Source organism: Musa acuminata, chromosome BXJ3-11, assembly GCF_036884655.1.
Source record: "Musa acuminata AAA Group cultivar baxijiao chromosome BXJ3-11, Cavendish_Baxijiao_AAA, whole genome shotgun sequence".
Classification (NCBI taxonomy): Eukaryota; Viridiplantae; Streptophyta; class Magnoliopsida; order Zingiberales; family Musaceae; genus Musa; species Musa acuminata.
The window spans coordinates 32761824-32777362 of NC_088359.1; the positions used below are offsets into that span (position 1 = coordinate 32761824).

The window sequence follows — 15539 nt, forward strand, 5'->3', positions numbered from 1 at the left end:
ATGTGCATAATCCTTCTCTATATTTACTATGCTCTTAATCTAATGATCACCTACAATATTATAAAAAGTCAGATATATTTTTAAGCTAAAAATTTTAAGATTGCTTTTTTTTATCAATATTTAAACAAAGCGTGAAAGACTAAAATATAGATAATAACTTTGAAATGTCAATAATATCATGTAATCTCAAACAACTTATAAACTCGTACAACTTAAATTTAAAATGATACAATGAACTAAATTTGTAGGAGAACTTAAAATAAGATATTGATAACACTATCCATATATGTCGATGGTACCATCACCTAGACAATACGATGTCATCATCCTAAGGACGAGTAAGCTTAGTACCACCATGAGTAAGAACTTAAAACAACCCTAAAATCAGTCGACAATGATATAGTCTCAACCCATTTTAAAGCTAATTAATAACTTAATATATTAAGTTTATAGCATGTTCTCAACATCAACATATGGCTGGACAAACAAGTTTGTGAACTAGAGTTGCGAGAGATATCGGCCATGATATATGATGATAGAATAATTTATTATAATTTACATCATAAAATTTTAGTAATATATCGTAAGATTTTGGATTTGAATCGTGTCTTCCTCACACATTTTTCTTGTTTAATAAAAAAAACTTGTCTAGTAGGACATATGAGTCATTTTAGCGATGGATCGATGGGAGGACAAAATAAGTCAAAGCGGAAGACCCATTCCCGTTCCCGACAACTGTCTCCACCACCATCCGCAGAGTGAGGAGAGGGAGGAATGGCCAATGGCGTACGTCTCTGTCTTCTCTCTCGCCGTAGGATTTAGAACGAGGTAGAAAGCCGAATGAGATAGGGAGGAGGAGGCGGAAGGCGACGGCTGGAGACAGGAGGAGAGGGGCCAGAGCCGCTCTTGGATCGGTCGACGCCGATCCCAAGAGCGCCACTTCATATTATCTCATCTCCTCTCTCTCTCTCTCTCTCTCTCTCTCTCTCTTCTTCTTCTTCGGACAGAGAGGTTCGAACTTCCCCTTTCTTTCTCTCACTCTCATCCCTTCTTTTGTTTCCTTTCGTCCTTCTTGATCTCTGTTGTTGTCGTTTTCTTCTGTTGGATGTTGAAAGGACGGATTTCTTTGGCACTTCTTCTCAACGAACCATCGACGTCGGAATTCTTCGCTTGTAGACTGAATCGGCACACATACGGTCTTTATAGATCCAGACTCATCGATTCCCGGTTCTCGAGCTCGATCGCTGGCTTTTTGTTGTAGATTTTGAATTGCTGGACATCATCGTTTCAAAGGCCACAACTTTTTGGAGAGTTTTGTTGCAAAGATCGGATCTTGATATGGAGGGCAGGGAGCTGCGGCGAAGCGTGACGCTCCCGGAGCAGTTATCTGTCACCGATTCCTCCAAACTCGAGGACCTCCTCAAGGTCCGGGAGGAGGACGATGTGCGTGTTTCTCGCCGCCGGGGCCGCGACTCGCTGACTCTGCGATCGATTATCGCGGGCGAGAAGAGGGAGGACTCCGCCGCGGGAAGGACGCTGCTCGAGATCATCCAGCAGGATCGCGCGGCGAATGGAAACGCGGCGGACAGGAACTCCAGTAACGGCGACACATGGAAGTCGCTAAGGGACCTCCTCCGTCACGGCGACGGCGTGGCCTTGGGAGCAGCGACACCCGGCGACCTCCAACCGGTCTCGGCAACCGAGCTAGTCATCTCCACTCGCCCCAACCCCGTCCTGGCCCTTTCAGTCTCCGTTGGGAATCCCGACTTTGCCGCCTCAGAATCCACCGCCGTGGCGGCGACGGCTGCGACTGCGACTGCGACCACAACGCCTGTGGAGCTACCTTTAACCAACGAAGGAGAAAGTGAAGAAATCAATGGCAGTGAAAACTCCAATCCTGTGGGCGCCGCCGGGTCATCCTCGCCAGAGGCAGTGCCGGCGGCGGAGGAGCAGCAGTCGGCGAGGGTGTCCCTATTGGCGTTACTGGAGCAGACGGACAGACAATGGGAAGGAAGCGGACAGGAGGGGCTATCGTTGGTCGCAGCGGCAGTGGACGAGGAGGTGGTGGCGGAGGACGAGATGAAGGGCAGCGGAGGGGTGTCGTACATGTGCTGCGTATGCATGGTGCGACACAAAGGGGCGGCGTTCATACCGTGCGGCCACACCTTCTGCCGGCTTTGCTCGCGGGAGCTGTGGGTCAGCCGTGGCAACTGCCCTCTCTGCAATGGCCACATCCTCGAAATCCTTGACATCTACTAGTGCCGTGCCACCTTCCATTCTCCGGCTCTGGCCACCGCCACCGCTCGTTATTTGATCTTTCTGAAGAAAACATTGCATGACGAGTGATTAATCATTAAAGAGGACATTATTGATGCCGAACTAGATTTCTGGATATGCTCGTCCGATGGTAGAGAGACTACTGACTGGCTGGCTCATCAGCAAGTTCCAAATTATCTAATGTATGTCCATTTTGATAGACAAATTTTATATTTGTGTTTCTGCGTTGTCTTCCTCGTACAGAGATCTCATCAATTGCCATATTCAAAATGCTCTCTTTCTTTTATCGAACCACTACAGAGACTGATGATAGAGTACCAAACCACCACCGAGGAATTTGTATACTGAAGTTCTTTCATATTTCGACAATTACATTTTATTTGCATCCTTTCTTTGTACCCTTTTAGAAGGTGCAAGTGATCTAATATGCCCCACTTGTCATTCATCCATCGTTTTCCTTATTTGGGCGTCTACTACTACTTTCTCTTTTCCATCCTCACACGTCAATTATACTATCTTCTACTGCATATCCTTTTCACCAGCAACCATTGCACCGATCGCTAGGTTATAATGCAGAAGAGAATCCGAGTTCATTTTGGGAAGCGAGTTGATCAAAAAAATTGGCACATTTAATAATGATACGAGGATAGAGTAAGTAGTTTCTTGCAAAAGCACTAGTATTATGTACTTCTCCCGTTCGACCTTATGATCGAGATGGCGTTCTTCGATACGACTCTGCACGTCTCCGATAACAACCGTGCTTTGTTATCCCACATGGCAAGTTTGGTTTGCCGGTACAACAGACAATGCCCAAGCCGACAAAGATCCTACACTTGCAGTGCTCCAAACGACAACATACATTAGCGTACTCCAAACGACAACATACATTAGCGTACGTACCTTCTTGGTATTCCTCAAGAGTGCACCACGAAGACGAGTCATCCAGGAAAAGAAGGCTACAATCGAACGTTCCATTCCACAGTGGAGATACCAACCGGAAGATTATATAGAATTCAGGGTTGCACTAATCCGCATCACCAGGCTTGAGGTTGATTTCTTTTACAAAACCAAAAAAACAAATGACATGGCCACTCTCAAGTAAGATTATCCATCGAGATTTTGTAGAACGCACATAACCAAACTCTAGTAATGATAAACCAATCTCCAGTAATAAAAACACTAGCCCTTTCTTTAATTTGGAATTAAGAATTCAAAGTTCACTCGATGCAAAGCCAACGCAAGAACAACACTTGAATATTGCACATGCGAAAGTAGTAGTCAAAATTAATCAGAAAAACAAAGGAGCTATACTTATAAACCAGAACCACGCTAGCTTTTGACATTACCAGAATGCACCGACTCCTCATGAATTATAAACAAAAAATTTATGTATTCATCAGAAACAAAAGAAGATGCTAGCTTAGAAACAAAAAAAACACTGGAATTTGGCGATTAATGTGGAGAATGCATACCACCAAGCATTAAGCCTGATATGCTAGCACTGCAAATTTAATCTGATAAAGAAACCTCAGATTACTGACTAACTAAAGAACATTTTAGTTTCAAACGATGAGATATGGAGTTAGGAAAAGTTCCCTAGAGATCGAAGAGTTCAAATTTACCAGAAAGATAACTAAATTACACCTTTCCAGTGAATCTGTCATAAATATTGAATGTTACAACTAAACAAACAATAGAAGATCTGAAATACAAGTTAGATCGACAACAAGTGTTACTAGGGTTAGTAGAAAAAGAGAAGGGTTGCTTTAAGGTATTTGACCACTTTTCATCAGAAAGATTAGAATTATTAATTGAGAATGAGAGATGACAAAGAGAGAAATGATAATTCTTGTATCCCACTTGAAAGAGCCCTTTATCATTCAAATTCAAGAATTATTTATACATACCCCTTAAACCAGTCACCAATCCACATTGTCAAATCATGATCCAATGATCCATATTTGGTACTTGAATCTTGAATGCAGAGAGAACAAGACCTACTGAAGTAAATGCATACCAAGTATGGCAATCATGATGAGTTGAAGATTGATCCAAATGCAGGACAAGATGGGACAAGATCATTTTGGTGGTTCTAATCTGTCATTACAAGAAAACTGAATGAGGAAACAAGTAATAGTGCTAGGAGGAAACAAGAACAAGAGGAAACCTGGATAGATCAATCAGCATTGCCCTAGATAGAATTTCTTTACCTGCATAATAAACAATGCAGGTAAGCTTGTGCCCCGGTTCTTAACTTCAAGGTAAAAGAACAAGTACTATTTCGAGTTCAAGTGACAAGAGAACATCTGCAAAAATGTCCTCTTCCCAACAAACAACAACATCTGCAAACTGGACTCAGCAGTGACCTGCAAGAGGACCTCAAATGAGGAATATCACAATATGCCGTTAAAGTCTTTTTGCAGTTAGAATTAGTCTTAAGCCATGAAGAAATATGATGTTTTGTGAAGCATGTGGTACCTATTCACATCAACCTCTAATATCATGGGCTGCAATAGTCAAACAGTGCAGTGCATGGAAAACTTATAATTCAGCACAAAGCAGGTTGCACTTGCAAAACCATAATGCGGAAAAATTGTCCAGAATATGGTAGAAAGGCAGCACTAGATACAAGCAAGTTTATAATTCTCATCTCTAAAATAGCACAAAGTAAATATTTACTCTTATTCTAGAGAGGAAATTGCAGTAGTAGGAAAACAATTGACAAGAAAATTTAAATGACGGTAATAAGTTCAAATTTGACACACTCATCCAATTCAGATAATTTACAGAACAAGTTAGCAGAATTATAAAATAATCTACAAACTAGTAATTTAATGCTGCATTTTCGCCAAGAAACATCACCTACTAATTCATCATTTCTTCTCTCATTCTTAAGGTTCACAGAATCTGGATCTGGCAGATACAGTCCAACCTCAAACATCTGATTATTCAAAGGTATCAATATTGCCAATTCTGCCCAACTCATGGTCAATCTTGTGCAACTTTGTAATTAATCCCATTTGATTTCCCATTGATCCCACTGTTCCATCCAATTAATGACTGATAATGCCATGTGCAGCTGGTTTTGTCTGATTTGGTTATCTAATCAGAGACTAAATCTTATGACTAGTACCAAATTGGATCCAGGAGTATATTTTATCCTTAACCATGATCATACATAACTGTAGTAGGTGAAATTATGATGAGTCAGAAAAACTAGGAAAATAAAATAGACAAGTGTAAATCGTACATAAAACCAAAAAATACAACAGATTTTGTATACTAGTTTGTAAAGAGAGAAAATGTTCTTCATAACTCTCTCAAACAATAACTAATCACTACATCCAAAGCGTCAGTACTGCAACTTCTGTGCTACAAGTGATGATGAAAGTCAAAAGTACTAGATATATGAAACAAAGGCACCAAACTTACAGGTACTAGTTCCTTAGGCACTGAAAACATACATCTGTAGAACTTAGAAATCAAAAGAACACTAGAAGCAAGCAAAAATCAGTCAGTAACAAGGTCGAGTCATTCATCATCAGCAAACCGATTATGCCATGACAGTGCAGAATCAAAATGCTATATCCAATCAAACTCAGAGATGGAATCAGCCTCTTCAAGAAACAAATACCATGTTAGCATCCAACCTCCAACACAACCCCAACATCAATTAGTCTACGCCCAGTTCCTTTAGGTAGTTCAAATTAAGACTACCACATGCTCAACCCTTCCTTGGATTGGAAATTCCTTGTTCTCCATTCTTAAGAAGCAGCTGTGTGCAACCCATGATATTTTTACTGACAATGGTATTCTGTTCATACAATCCACCAACATAAAAGACTAGTAAAATTCCCCAAACTCAAATCCTAGTGGCCTAGAGGAAGCCCTTAGTTTCAATGAAATTAAAATAGGACTGCAGAAAACCATAGAATACCAATTTAAAAAATGACAATAATAATATCCAAAAAATTACCTAAATTCAACATTCTCAATTCTACATTTAGACAAGCCTAGACTAGGAATGACCTGAACCAATTTTGCATCAATGATTGCTGCTATATCGAATCATGTCCTCATTATCTTCCATGAACCAGGTCAACAACTCATATAATCTGGATTAAGATATTGTAACACAATAAAAAAAATATATGCTTACCGACATGCTACACAATGCAACTCAAAAGGTTTTTAGAACAGCCAACAAAATGCAAAAGAACCAAATGCAGTTGATCCAACCAAACCAACATAAAATTGACTTCTGTGACTTATTGTATGACTAAGGATAAGACTTAAACATCTAGAAACCTCATACAACTTCAAAATTGATTTCCTTGACAGAAGTTGCCAGTTAATTTCACTTTTGATGAAACAAATGACTTCTAAGAGGATGAAGAGTTTTGACAGATTCTTAAAGTGATCTTCATCAACTAATTATTCATCAAAGAGTCTCATCCATGAAAAAGTGAGGACGAGGAGAGTACAAAGGATGGGCTAGAATATTAATTCATAGAGGGTTCAGATTGGACTGGAGAAGGTTAGGATCTTTTCTTAAAGTAAATATTATTTTTGCTATTGTTCTTTTTATTTCTTTTCAACCCTGATTAGTACCAGCCAATATAGAAGGCTTAGCCATGAAGATAGTCTTTCATATATTCTCGATGAGATTGAATGATATAATCCCAACAAATACAGCATGGGTTTGGGATACTTATGGTTTTATTGGGAGGAACCTTGGATTCAATGGTTGGGCCACCACTTCTCATAGTAATACAATCATGCATAGAGTACATAGATGGTGGAGAATTAAGAGAACAGAAAACAAGAGTAATACACTGAATACAAGACATAATATGATCAATGTCCAACAAAACTTCAGCTTCAAATTTTCAACCCAGCTATATATTTGGGTAGTCTGGCCATAAACCTAGCGATCATTAAATTGCATATACTAGGTCTACAACTACATGACCCAAAATGTTTGATTCAAGTTATAAATAGTAGACTTGTCTAGATACTTATACTAATCCAATCCACCATATGTATAACAATTTTCACCAATTCAAAAACTTAACACGATATAGAATGACTCCCTATTAGGTGGCAATGGTGACTCTACACCATTGCCACCGAATAGTGACTCCACACCATGATGCCCCTCTTGCCTATGGCACCACCCATGAACAGTCCTTTTCTAGAATGATTCACTCATCACATGAAGTAATATATCCACTCTAATACTAGTCAAAACCCGGCCGATAGCCTACTAGACAAAAGATTTGGATATACTGAGTAAAAACATGTGACTAAAAATGCTTTAGCCCAAATTGTTAGTACTAGACTAATCCTACCACATGTAATAATCCACAACACTACCAACTCTTGATATTAAATTACTATTGTATCACAATATGCCTTTATTTATATAATTACTAAATCTGCAATGCCCCCAACCGAGCAGAAAGCTAGGGACGATACAGCGTTGCAATCCTATAAGTTCCCTATATGAATGTAAGGCCAAAAACCAAAACAGATAATTTTCATAGAACATTTATTATATAAGTCAATCAATAATCAATTCCCCCACAGGATATTCATTTCTATTTAAATAGATTAACTACATAATTCAATCAATAAACGATCCACCATGCTTCCGCTATGCCACCCTGAAAAATTGAGGGGTAATCATATGAGCAAACCACAACTTAGTAAACACTGTGACTCACATGCTAGTCAAAACTTATTATAAATAAATATTTTCTTAAAAACACATGAATTATTTATGAATTCAGCACATGCCTTCGAAATATGCATGTATATCAAATACTTTCTTTATGCTCATACAATTTATAAAAACTTAAACTTTATATGCATTTCAAAATCATGACTTGTTAACATAAAATAATTGAATACTTTTCATAATAACAAATATGCATTTCAAATCGCATACAATGTTTATGATACCTTTTGAATCAAGATACATTTAAATACATTTTCATAATAAAAACATAAGTATAGCTAATGTCACATAGCAGAGTATAAAACATTGTAGTGCAAAGAAATCATTCATATAAATATGGTTAAGAATTCATAAACACAAATATAGCTAAGGTGTACATGTCAGAACATAAGTCGTAGTAGTATCAGACAAGGCCTTAGAATCATGTTTAACCCCTATGGTATAAGTAACACATATATCCTTGTGTCAGGGCCTAGAAGAAACTAGTTTTAGAAATATATTACAACGTATAACCCCTATTGGAAGGGTCCAGATCATAATCATGCTGACCAAACAACTGTAATGTTACTAAAAATAATATATCAATGATTTTTTTACAAAACTAAGAGTTTTAACAAGTCTTTTAGCATATCATTTCAAAACTAATGCAATCATATATCATTTAAAACTAACAATACTCACATATTTTTCAATTTTTTTCAAATATAATGTTGAACAGTTATTTTCATATGAATCAGATAACAAATAACTATTTAAATTTTAAACCATATGCTTTTCCAAATCATCAATATAGACACCCTTTTGTAATGCCTGTAAATAATAAAATGTCATAATTTATGTAAATCATATGCATCAACAAATTTCAAACACATGCATTAATATTTTGGAAAACAGACTAGACAAAGTCATCGGATACTTTCCCTAATCGCATAACCTCGACATAATCATATAATTTCAGTGCCTCCTTTTATTTCCTTATTTTTCCAACATCACCATTTTTCATTCTTTTTTTTCCTTCGCCATACAAATATCAAATTAACTAAGAACATTAATATTCAATAATCTATAATCCAAAACACAAATCTAATTGATAAGAATACAAGATAATTCAAAATCATATCACATATAATTTTCCTAAACTTGATCTGAATTCAGTTGATATCAAACCAAATCCTCAATACAATTTGCTCTTAATTTTCTCCTATTTTCTTTCTCTTTTCTCTTGTTTTCTTATCTCTGATGCAGATCACTTCTCACTTCCTTCCTCTGTATTTCTTTCTCCTCTGCTCGAATTCTATTTTTCTTTCTTTTTTTGTCTTCCTTTCCTCTCCTCTCTCTTCCTTCTCCCTCCTCTTCTAATTTTCATTTTATCTTCCTTTCCTCCTCCCCTTTTCTTCTTATCTTTCCTTCTCCATCTCCTTCCCTCTTTTCCCTTCTTGTTCTGTTCTTCTCCTCCTCTTCTGTTCTGTTTTCTTTTTTTTTCTTGTTCTTCTTTCTGCCGTCTCTTCTTCTTATCTTTCCTTCTTCTTTCTCTCTCTTTTCCCCTCCTCTTCTGTTCTGTTTTCCTTTTTTTTTTTCTTTCTTCTTCTTTCTCCCTTCTCTTCTTCTCTGAGCCGAGGCCTCTCTCTTTCTCCTTCCTCTTCTTCATTTCTTTCTTCCTTCCCTTCTTCTTCTTTTCTTTCCCTTTCCAGTTTCTTTCTCTACCTCACGCTCCCATGCAGTGCCTCTTTTACTTGTGAGAAAGGCAGCTGAGAGGTGGTGGGAAGCGAGGGGGTGAAAACCCTTCTCTTAACCATTTTTCAGTTTAGCCCCTGTAATTTTTATACGTAGAATTAGGTCCTCGAATTACATTTGGGGTATTACAAAATCCTAGCTAAACCTATGAAAAGAATTTTCTTTTCAGAAAATGTGTAATCACACAAAACCTCATGTAAAGAGAACTCTATCTGAAAACAACTCAATAATGACAAATAATTTTGTTGTTGTTGTTGTTGTTGTTGTTGTTGTTTTTATTATTATAAATTCACAAAAAGCCAAACCTAGACTCAGATTGGCTTGATGAAGATTTAAGCTGAATCTGTCCAAGATCATGCTAGTAGATGAACTTTTTAAATAAAGCTAAAGATAGACTGAAGTATCCACTACAATGAAGCAGTCAATACCCCAATTACTCTGCCAGTGTATAACCTCCAGGAAACTGCCCATACTCCTTAAAAATAAGACAAATGTAAAATTTATCAGCACAGCAAAAGCATTAGAAAATGATGACAATCAGTGAGATTATGTATGATATAGTAATACTAGGCCTTAGCATGGACAATATAGCAGTATCAAGAAAACTGCACAATAGTCCATGCACCAGCTGATTATTACACACCTAGTTAGCTTTCACTCAATTTCAGCAAAACCAGATATATTTACTATCAATAATGTCAATAGACAATATTCATGTCAGTGAAAGTGTTATCCCATTTCTACCAGTGGCTTAAGAACATCATCTTAAGCAGACAGTGATGAGTACAACCTAGTAAAATTTTCAGTGCAGATGAATCTGAATGACCTTGGATTAAGATGAGCTAGTAAAATTTACCAAAGAGTTCCATATGTAGCATTCAAATCTACATTTGTCTTCACGAATTTGGAACAACAGATGATAATAGAGGCCCACATATCAGCAAACCACGATGATCAGATTTTCTGCAGTACGTATCATTTAAACAAGACAATTAATTCTGCACGAATCCAATCGCAACAGTATTCAATATTCTTGACAATGTATGCCATGATCAACTAAGGAAAGTTTACTCACTAAAACAGTACAAAAAAAAATGTAAATAGATAAATGTAGGACATTAGGAATTTAGAATTATCCTATCATCATCTGCACAACAGAGTAACAGATATCATTAAACACCTGGAGGCATATAGCTTAAGCCCACCCAAAGAAATAAGTTCAATGAACAAAATCCAACATGTATTCAACATCACAAGAAGATTGCAAATGCCTTAGTATCTCTACAGTATATAGCCACAGCTCAATGTGCAGATCATCATAAGGTGATCTGTATGAGGCTAGAGACAAAATATTTAAGAAGTCTTATTTACTCAACCTTTTGTTCTCATGACTGTAATACTACATTGTCCCCCTTCGGTGCGAACTTTTGTTTTGACAATTACAGGCTTCCCAGAAAAAGCTGATGTGGGATTAAAAATGGATGGATCCTCATGCTTCTTATGCTTCAATCTTGATGGTGGTGCAGCATGAATTCGTTGATTTATGTCATTCAAAGTGACATCACTGTGAACTCCACAAGGTTCAATGAGAGCAAAAGGATAAGCAATTGAGGTATTCAACTTCCTTGGAATTTTAACGTAAGACTTCTTGCCTGGCTGAGAAGAGGACAACAAACAAACTGATTATGGGGAGATTATGGAAACTAATTGAGTACACGAACAACAGATTGCAAATGCAACAGAACAAGAAGAGTGGAGTCAAGTACCAAGAATACCTTGAAAAACATTCAGATGCACTGGAGCCGGAGTCTCTGGCACCATATCAGTTTCCATGGAAGGTGAATTATGGTAGTACTCTAAATAGCCAGATCAGATACAAGAAGCTTTTCATGAGAGAGGCTCGTTTTCAGAGTAAAGAACTTGTTAGAGTTGGAGAAAAGGATAAGCACATAATAAAATTACTTTAAAATCAATAGTACCAAAGAAATGTCTGAAGCACATGCAAAAGTCTATGTTCTACTGACCCGTAACATCAACTAGTTGAAAGACCACAATATTCTTCCTGCAGGAAGCCACATAATGGCATAAAGACACATGTGAAAATAGAAAACGTGGTGACTAATAAAGTGATAAAAGAGCCGTGACAGACATTTCATCAGGGCTGCATTGTATCTCGCTATCATTCAAGAAATCTGCTAGCCACTCATCTGATGACTGATCCAACCCTCCACAATTAAAGGCTGACCTATCATCTAAAATAAAGATGCAGCCTTAAAATAACTGTATAGAAAATTGTATCATTTCTTCACACAACATTATATTACTACAAACCAGAGAAGCCCAAAGTACTGCACTCTAAGCTTTTTGAAACCCCGTCTTCCACCATTTGAACACTCCATCACCTGTACCAAAAAAACAAACAAGCCAACAAAAGTAATGATGCAGTTTACTCAGCAGGGTGACTTCACACAAATGGACCTTAGATGTCAAAAAAGCAGAGTTCATTTGCTCATTTGCAACCTCAGTACTATCAGATGTGAACTGCAGTGTGCGCCTCCTTTTAAGCTGCAGGGGTTCCCTACATTCCTCTAACCCTTTGGTGGTGGCATCTAAAATAAATGTCCCGCCAGTTATGAAGAGTTCAAAAAATCACCAAGTGCCGCAGAGAAGCGACCTACCTCTGACATCAGTAATTTGGTGGCCCAGATTTGAACATTTTTTTATGGGAGTATGCTCGTTCAGATTGCAAAACAAATGATCCTCATTTTGGCTTACTTCATCCCAGAATAAGTGAGAGAATTCTGCGGAATTAAGAGTCTGTAAGAAACAACTCCTTGACAGGCTCTTCGAGAATATAACAATACCAGCAACAAACCATTTTGTGAATGTCTGGGCAGACAGTACTCGACTCCTTGCCATTCCCATATTTCACTGCTACTAAGAACACGAAGAAACAATAGCATTACAAGTGAGAAAAAATAGTCAAAGAAAATAAAGTTCTTTGAACAAGGTGCAAAGGCAAATGACAATGCCATGATATACACTAATTCCTTTTGTCTCCCAATAGAAACCTAATTCCTTTGACGCCCAAGGTTAACTATGACAGAAAAGGTATAACACTCAAATTATCATAAGAGTTAATACAAATGGGACGAGATTCATTAAATTTGGTGACAAATTTTAAAGAAAATTTCCAGCACCCAAATATGTAGGGACTAAATAGTTATTCAAAACAAATACAAGATATAACTTTAGGAGGAAGAAAAGCGAATCAGAATAAGAACATAATAATAATAAGAATGAATCATAATCCATTTGTGAACATCCAAACTTCCCATACTTGTGAAAAGATCACTGCAAAAGATTATCCTTTTAACAGAGACAATATTAGAAGAAAGAACTCAAAGATCGCCAAAAAATAAAACAAAAAAGGAAACCCGAAACCTCAATGAAATCACCAACGCCCCAAATCAGACATCACTTCCCGACGTTCTCAGACTTGAAGTTCCATCAAACAGTATCACATACAAGTTAATAAAAAACAAAACAAAACAAAAAGGGCAGAAAACCCCACTTGTGACTCATGAAGTCGATTATTCTCCAATTCCAAGCCTTCAAAATCCAAAACCATTCGAATCCAACGCAGACCACAATCTATGCAAAGAAGGAACAAAAAATAATCATCGTACAAATTGGGCTTGAGTGGGAGTCGCGCCATGACACTGCCACTCGTCTCCCCTCGCATCTGTGTCTTTCTGCGACAGTGACTGTTATTGGACAAGAGAGTAATGTTAAAAGGGCAAAAAAGAAACACAAACCGTAAGGCTTAGAGTGAGAATAATTCACATTTAATGCCATTTATTTCCTTGAAAAGCTTTTCCTGGAAGGCAATATCGTAAAATCAATCAAACGATTGGGCTTGTAGTAGGTCTGAGTCCGGCACGACCCGGGATTGGCGAACCGACACTGTTGACCGCCCCACCCTCCCTTGACTCGGAGCTCCTTCGGTTAACAGGTTCTCCGATCCAATAATTTAGCAGCTGCAGTTGAGGTTGATTCCCAGCTAATTTGATTGAGTCCGACACCAGTACGAAGAATAGTTTGACAAATATTGAACAACAAGACAGGATAGTTGGCTTGATATTTAAAATATTTTTTTACAAAAAAAATAATTAGTGGATGAAGACTGATTTTTTGTTTTTTTAAAGTCAAGCTAACTAGCATCTTCAAAACTAAATTCTTTTGATATGAGTATCAAGGTACCACCATAATGCTGATCATATATATATATATATATATATATATATATATATATATTACTCGGATAATTTCTTTTAACATGAGACTTGGTCTGATTCGACTTTCCAGTTCTCATCTGATCGATAACAAGTCGAGATGATCTGACGGTTGAGCTATGAGGTGAGCATGCATTCATGCGTCTTTGAATCTGGAAACGTTGCGGCCTGGCTGGTTTGGTCTCAGAATCATGTCTAATGTCTCCTCATCGGTCTTCCCCAGTCGCCATGGACGACCTTTGCTCAGCCTCAGCACCCACACAAAACACTAACACTGTTATAATGCTCTCTTCTCACGATATGCGGAGCACTCTAATTGCTAGCTTTCTGCCTGCTTTCCTACTTCTCTTATCCATTTCCTGCACAAAGATCAGATGTGCCAGCTGCACAAGTTGGAACTTGGAATTTTTTTTTAAAGATGATTATTTTCCTCCTTGAAGTAATGTTTACTCTTTCCTTTATAAAAAAAAAAAAGAAAAAGAAAAAATAAGGTTATTTTAGCTCCATGACGAGATGCATACACAGTTGAAGGTTTCCTTTTTACTTTGAGCTCTTCTTTCGATATCTTGTTTGCTTTTTTAGCTTTGACCTCGACTCCTGTTTCATAAGAAGCTGCAGAGGAAAGAGCCAGATCCCATGAAGTATGTAATCATCCTACTTTTTCTATTTCACGGATTGGCTGGATGCAAGTAACGAAAAAAAAAGAAAAAAAATCTGATATGTCCATGAACGCTTTCCGTAGGTAGAAGTCAAATTAAGTTTATAGTTCCCTCTCAAAGGAAGTCAATTTTCTATTTGATTCTCACGCAAACCTTACAGCGTAGCCATGGATGAAGTTGACATTCCCGAGAGAAGCTTTTGGACGAGGCTTTGGTATACCGACCAGTGTCCCTCCTCTGTTATGTGGCTCTATCTCACTTCTAAACCTTCATTATATGTGATTGATTTCTTTCTGTCATCTAATTGTTTCCTTCATGCACAAGTTGGCGGGCACGGCGGGTGATGGTGGTGGAATCAGCTTGTATCGTTTGCACAACCCCCCACGATTTGCATCCACTAGTTTACCTTTTTCGATAAATAAAAAAAAATGCTTGCACTTGTTTGTTTGTCATAAAGTTATATAGCTAGAAGGAACCTTTTCTTTTGCCGGTGGCGGTGGCGGTGGCGGCAGTGGAATCCGATTGGAACAAGTTGCTTGGACATGGGTTGACGTCAACTGTTTTGAATTAAGAGTACTATTTACACTTGCAAATCCTGTTTTGAATTAAGAGTACTATTTAAGAAAAAAAAGGAGAGTATTATTTGAGAAACATCCAAAATATTAATATTTTTTAGAGAAATCGTTCAATTTAAAATATATAAAAGCATAAAAATAAAATACATTCATTTCATTTCTTTATTTATAGATTTTAGGTGCTGCATTGACGGAAACCTCGTGTTCATCCTTGTTAAGTTGTGTAACAATATACGACGAACATAAATTAAGAAGGGAT

At 37.6% G+C, this 15539-nt stretch overlaps 1 protein-coding gene and 1 pseudogene across 1 annotated transcript; one reads left to right on the forward strand and one right to left on the reverse strand.

Moving 5' to 3' along the window:
- The first annotated feature begins 729 nt into the window (after positions 1–729).
- Positions 730–2497, forward strand: LOC103972513 (putative E3 ubiquitin-protein ligase XBAT35). The gene is made up of 2 exons (XM_009386871.3): positions 730–1011; positions 1116–2497. Exon 2 carries the CDS (start codon positions 1339–1341, stop codon positions 2257–2259), a length of 921 nt encoding a protein of 306 aa, XP_009385146.2. The 5' UTR covers positions 730–1011; positions 1116–1338; the 3' UTR covers positions 2260–2497.
- An 8495-nt stretch (positions 2498–10992) lies between these two features.
- On the reverse strand, positions 10993–13555 carry LOC135653282 (protein XRI1-like; annotated as a pseudogene).
- Positions 13556–15539: the final 1984 nt, after the last annotated feature.

What these genes read in the sequence shown, in the direction of transcription:
- LOC103972513 (XM_009386871.3), top strand. Translation starts at nt 1,339, where the DNA reads ATGGAGGGCAGGGAGCTGCGGCGAAGCGTGACGCTCCCGGAGCAGTTA.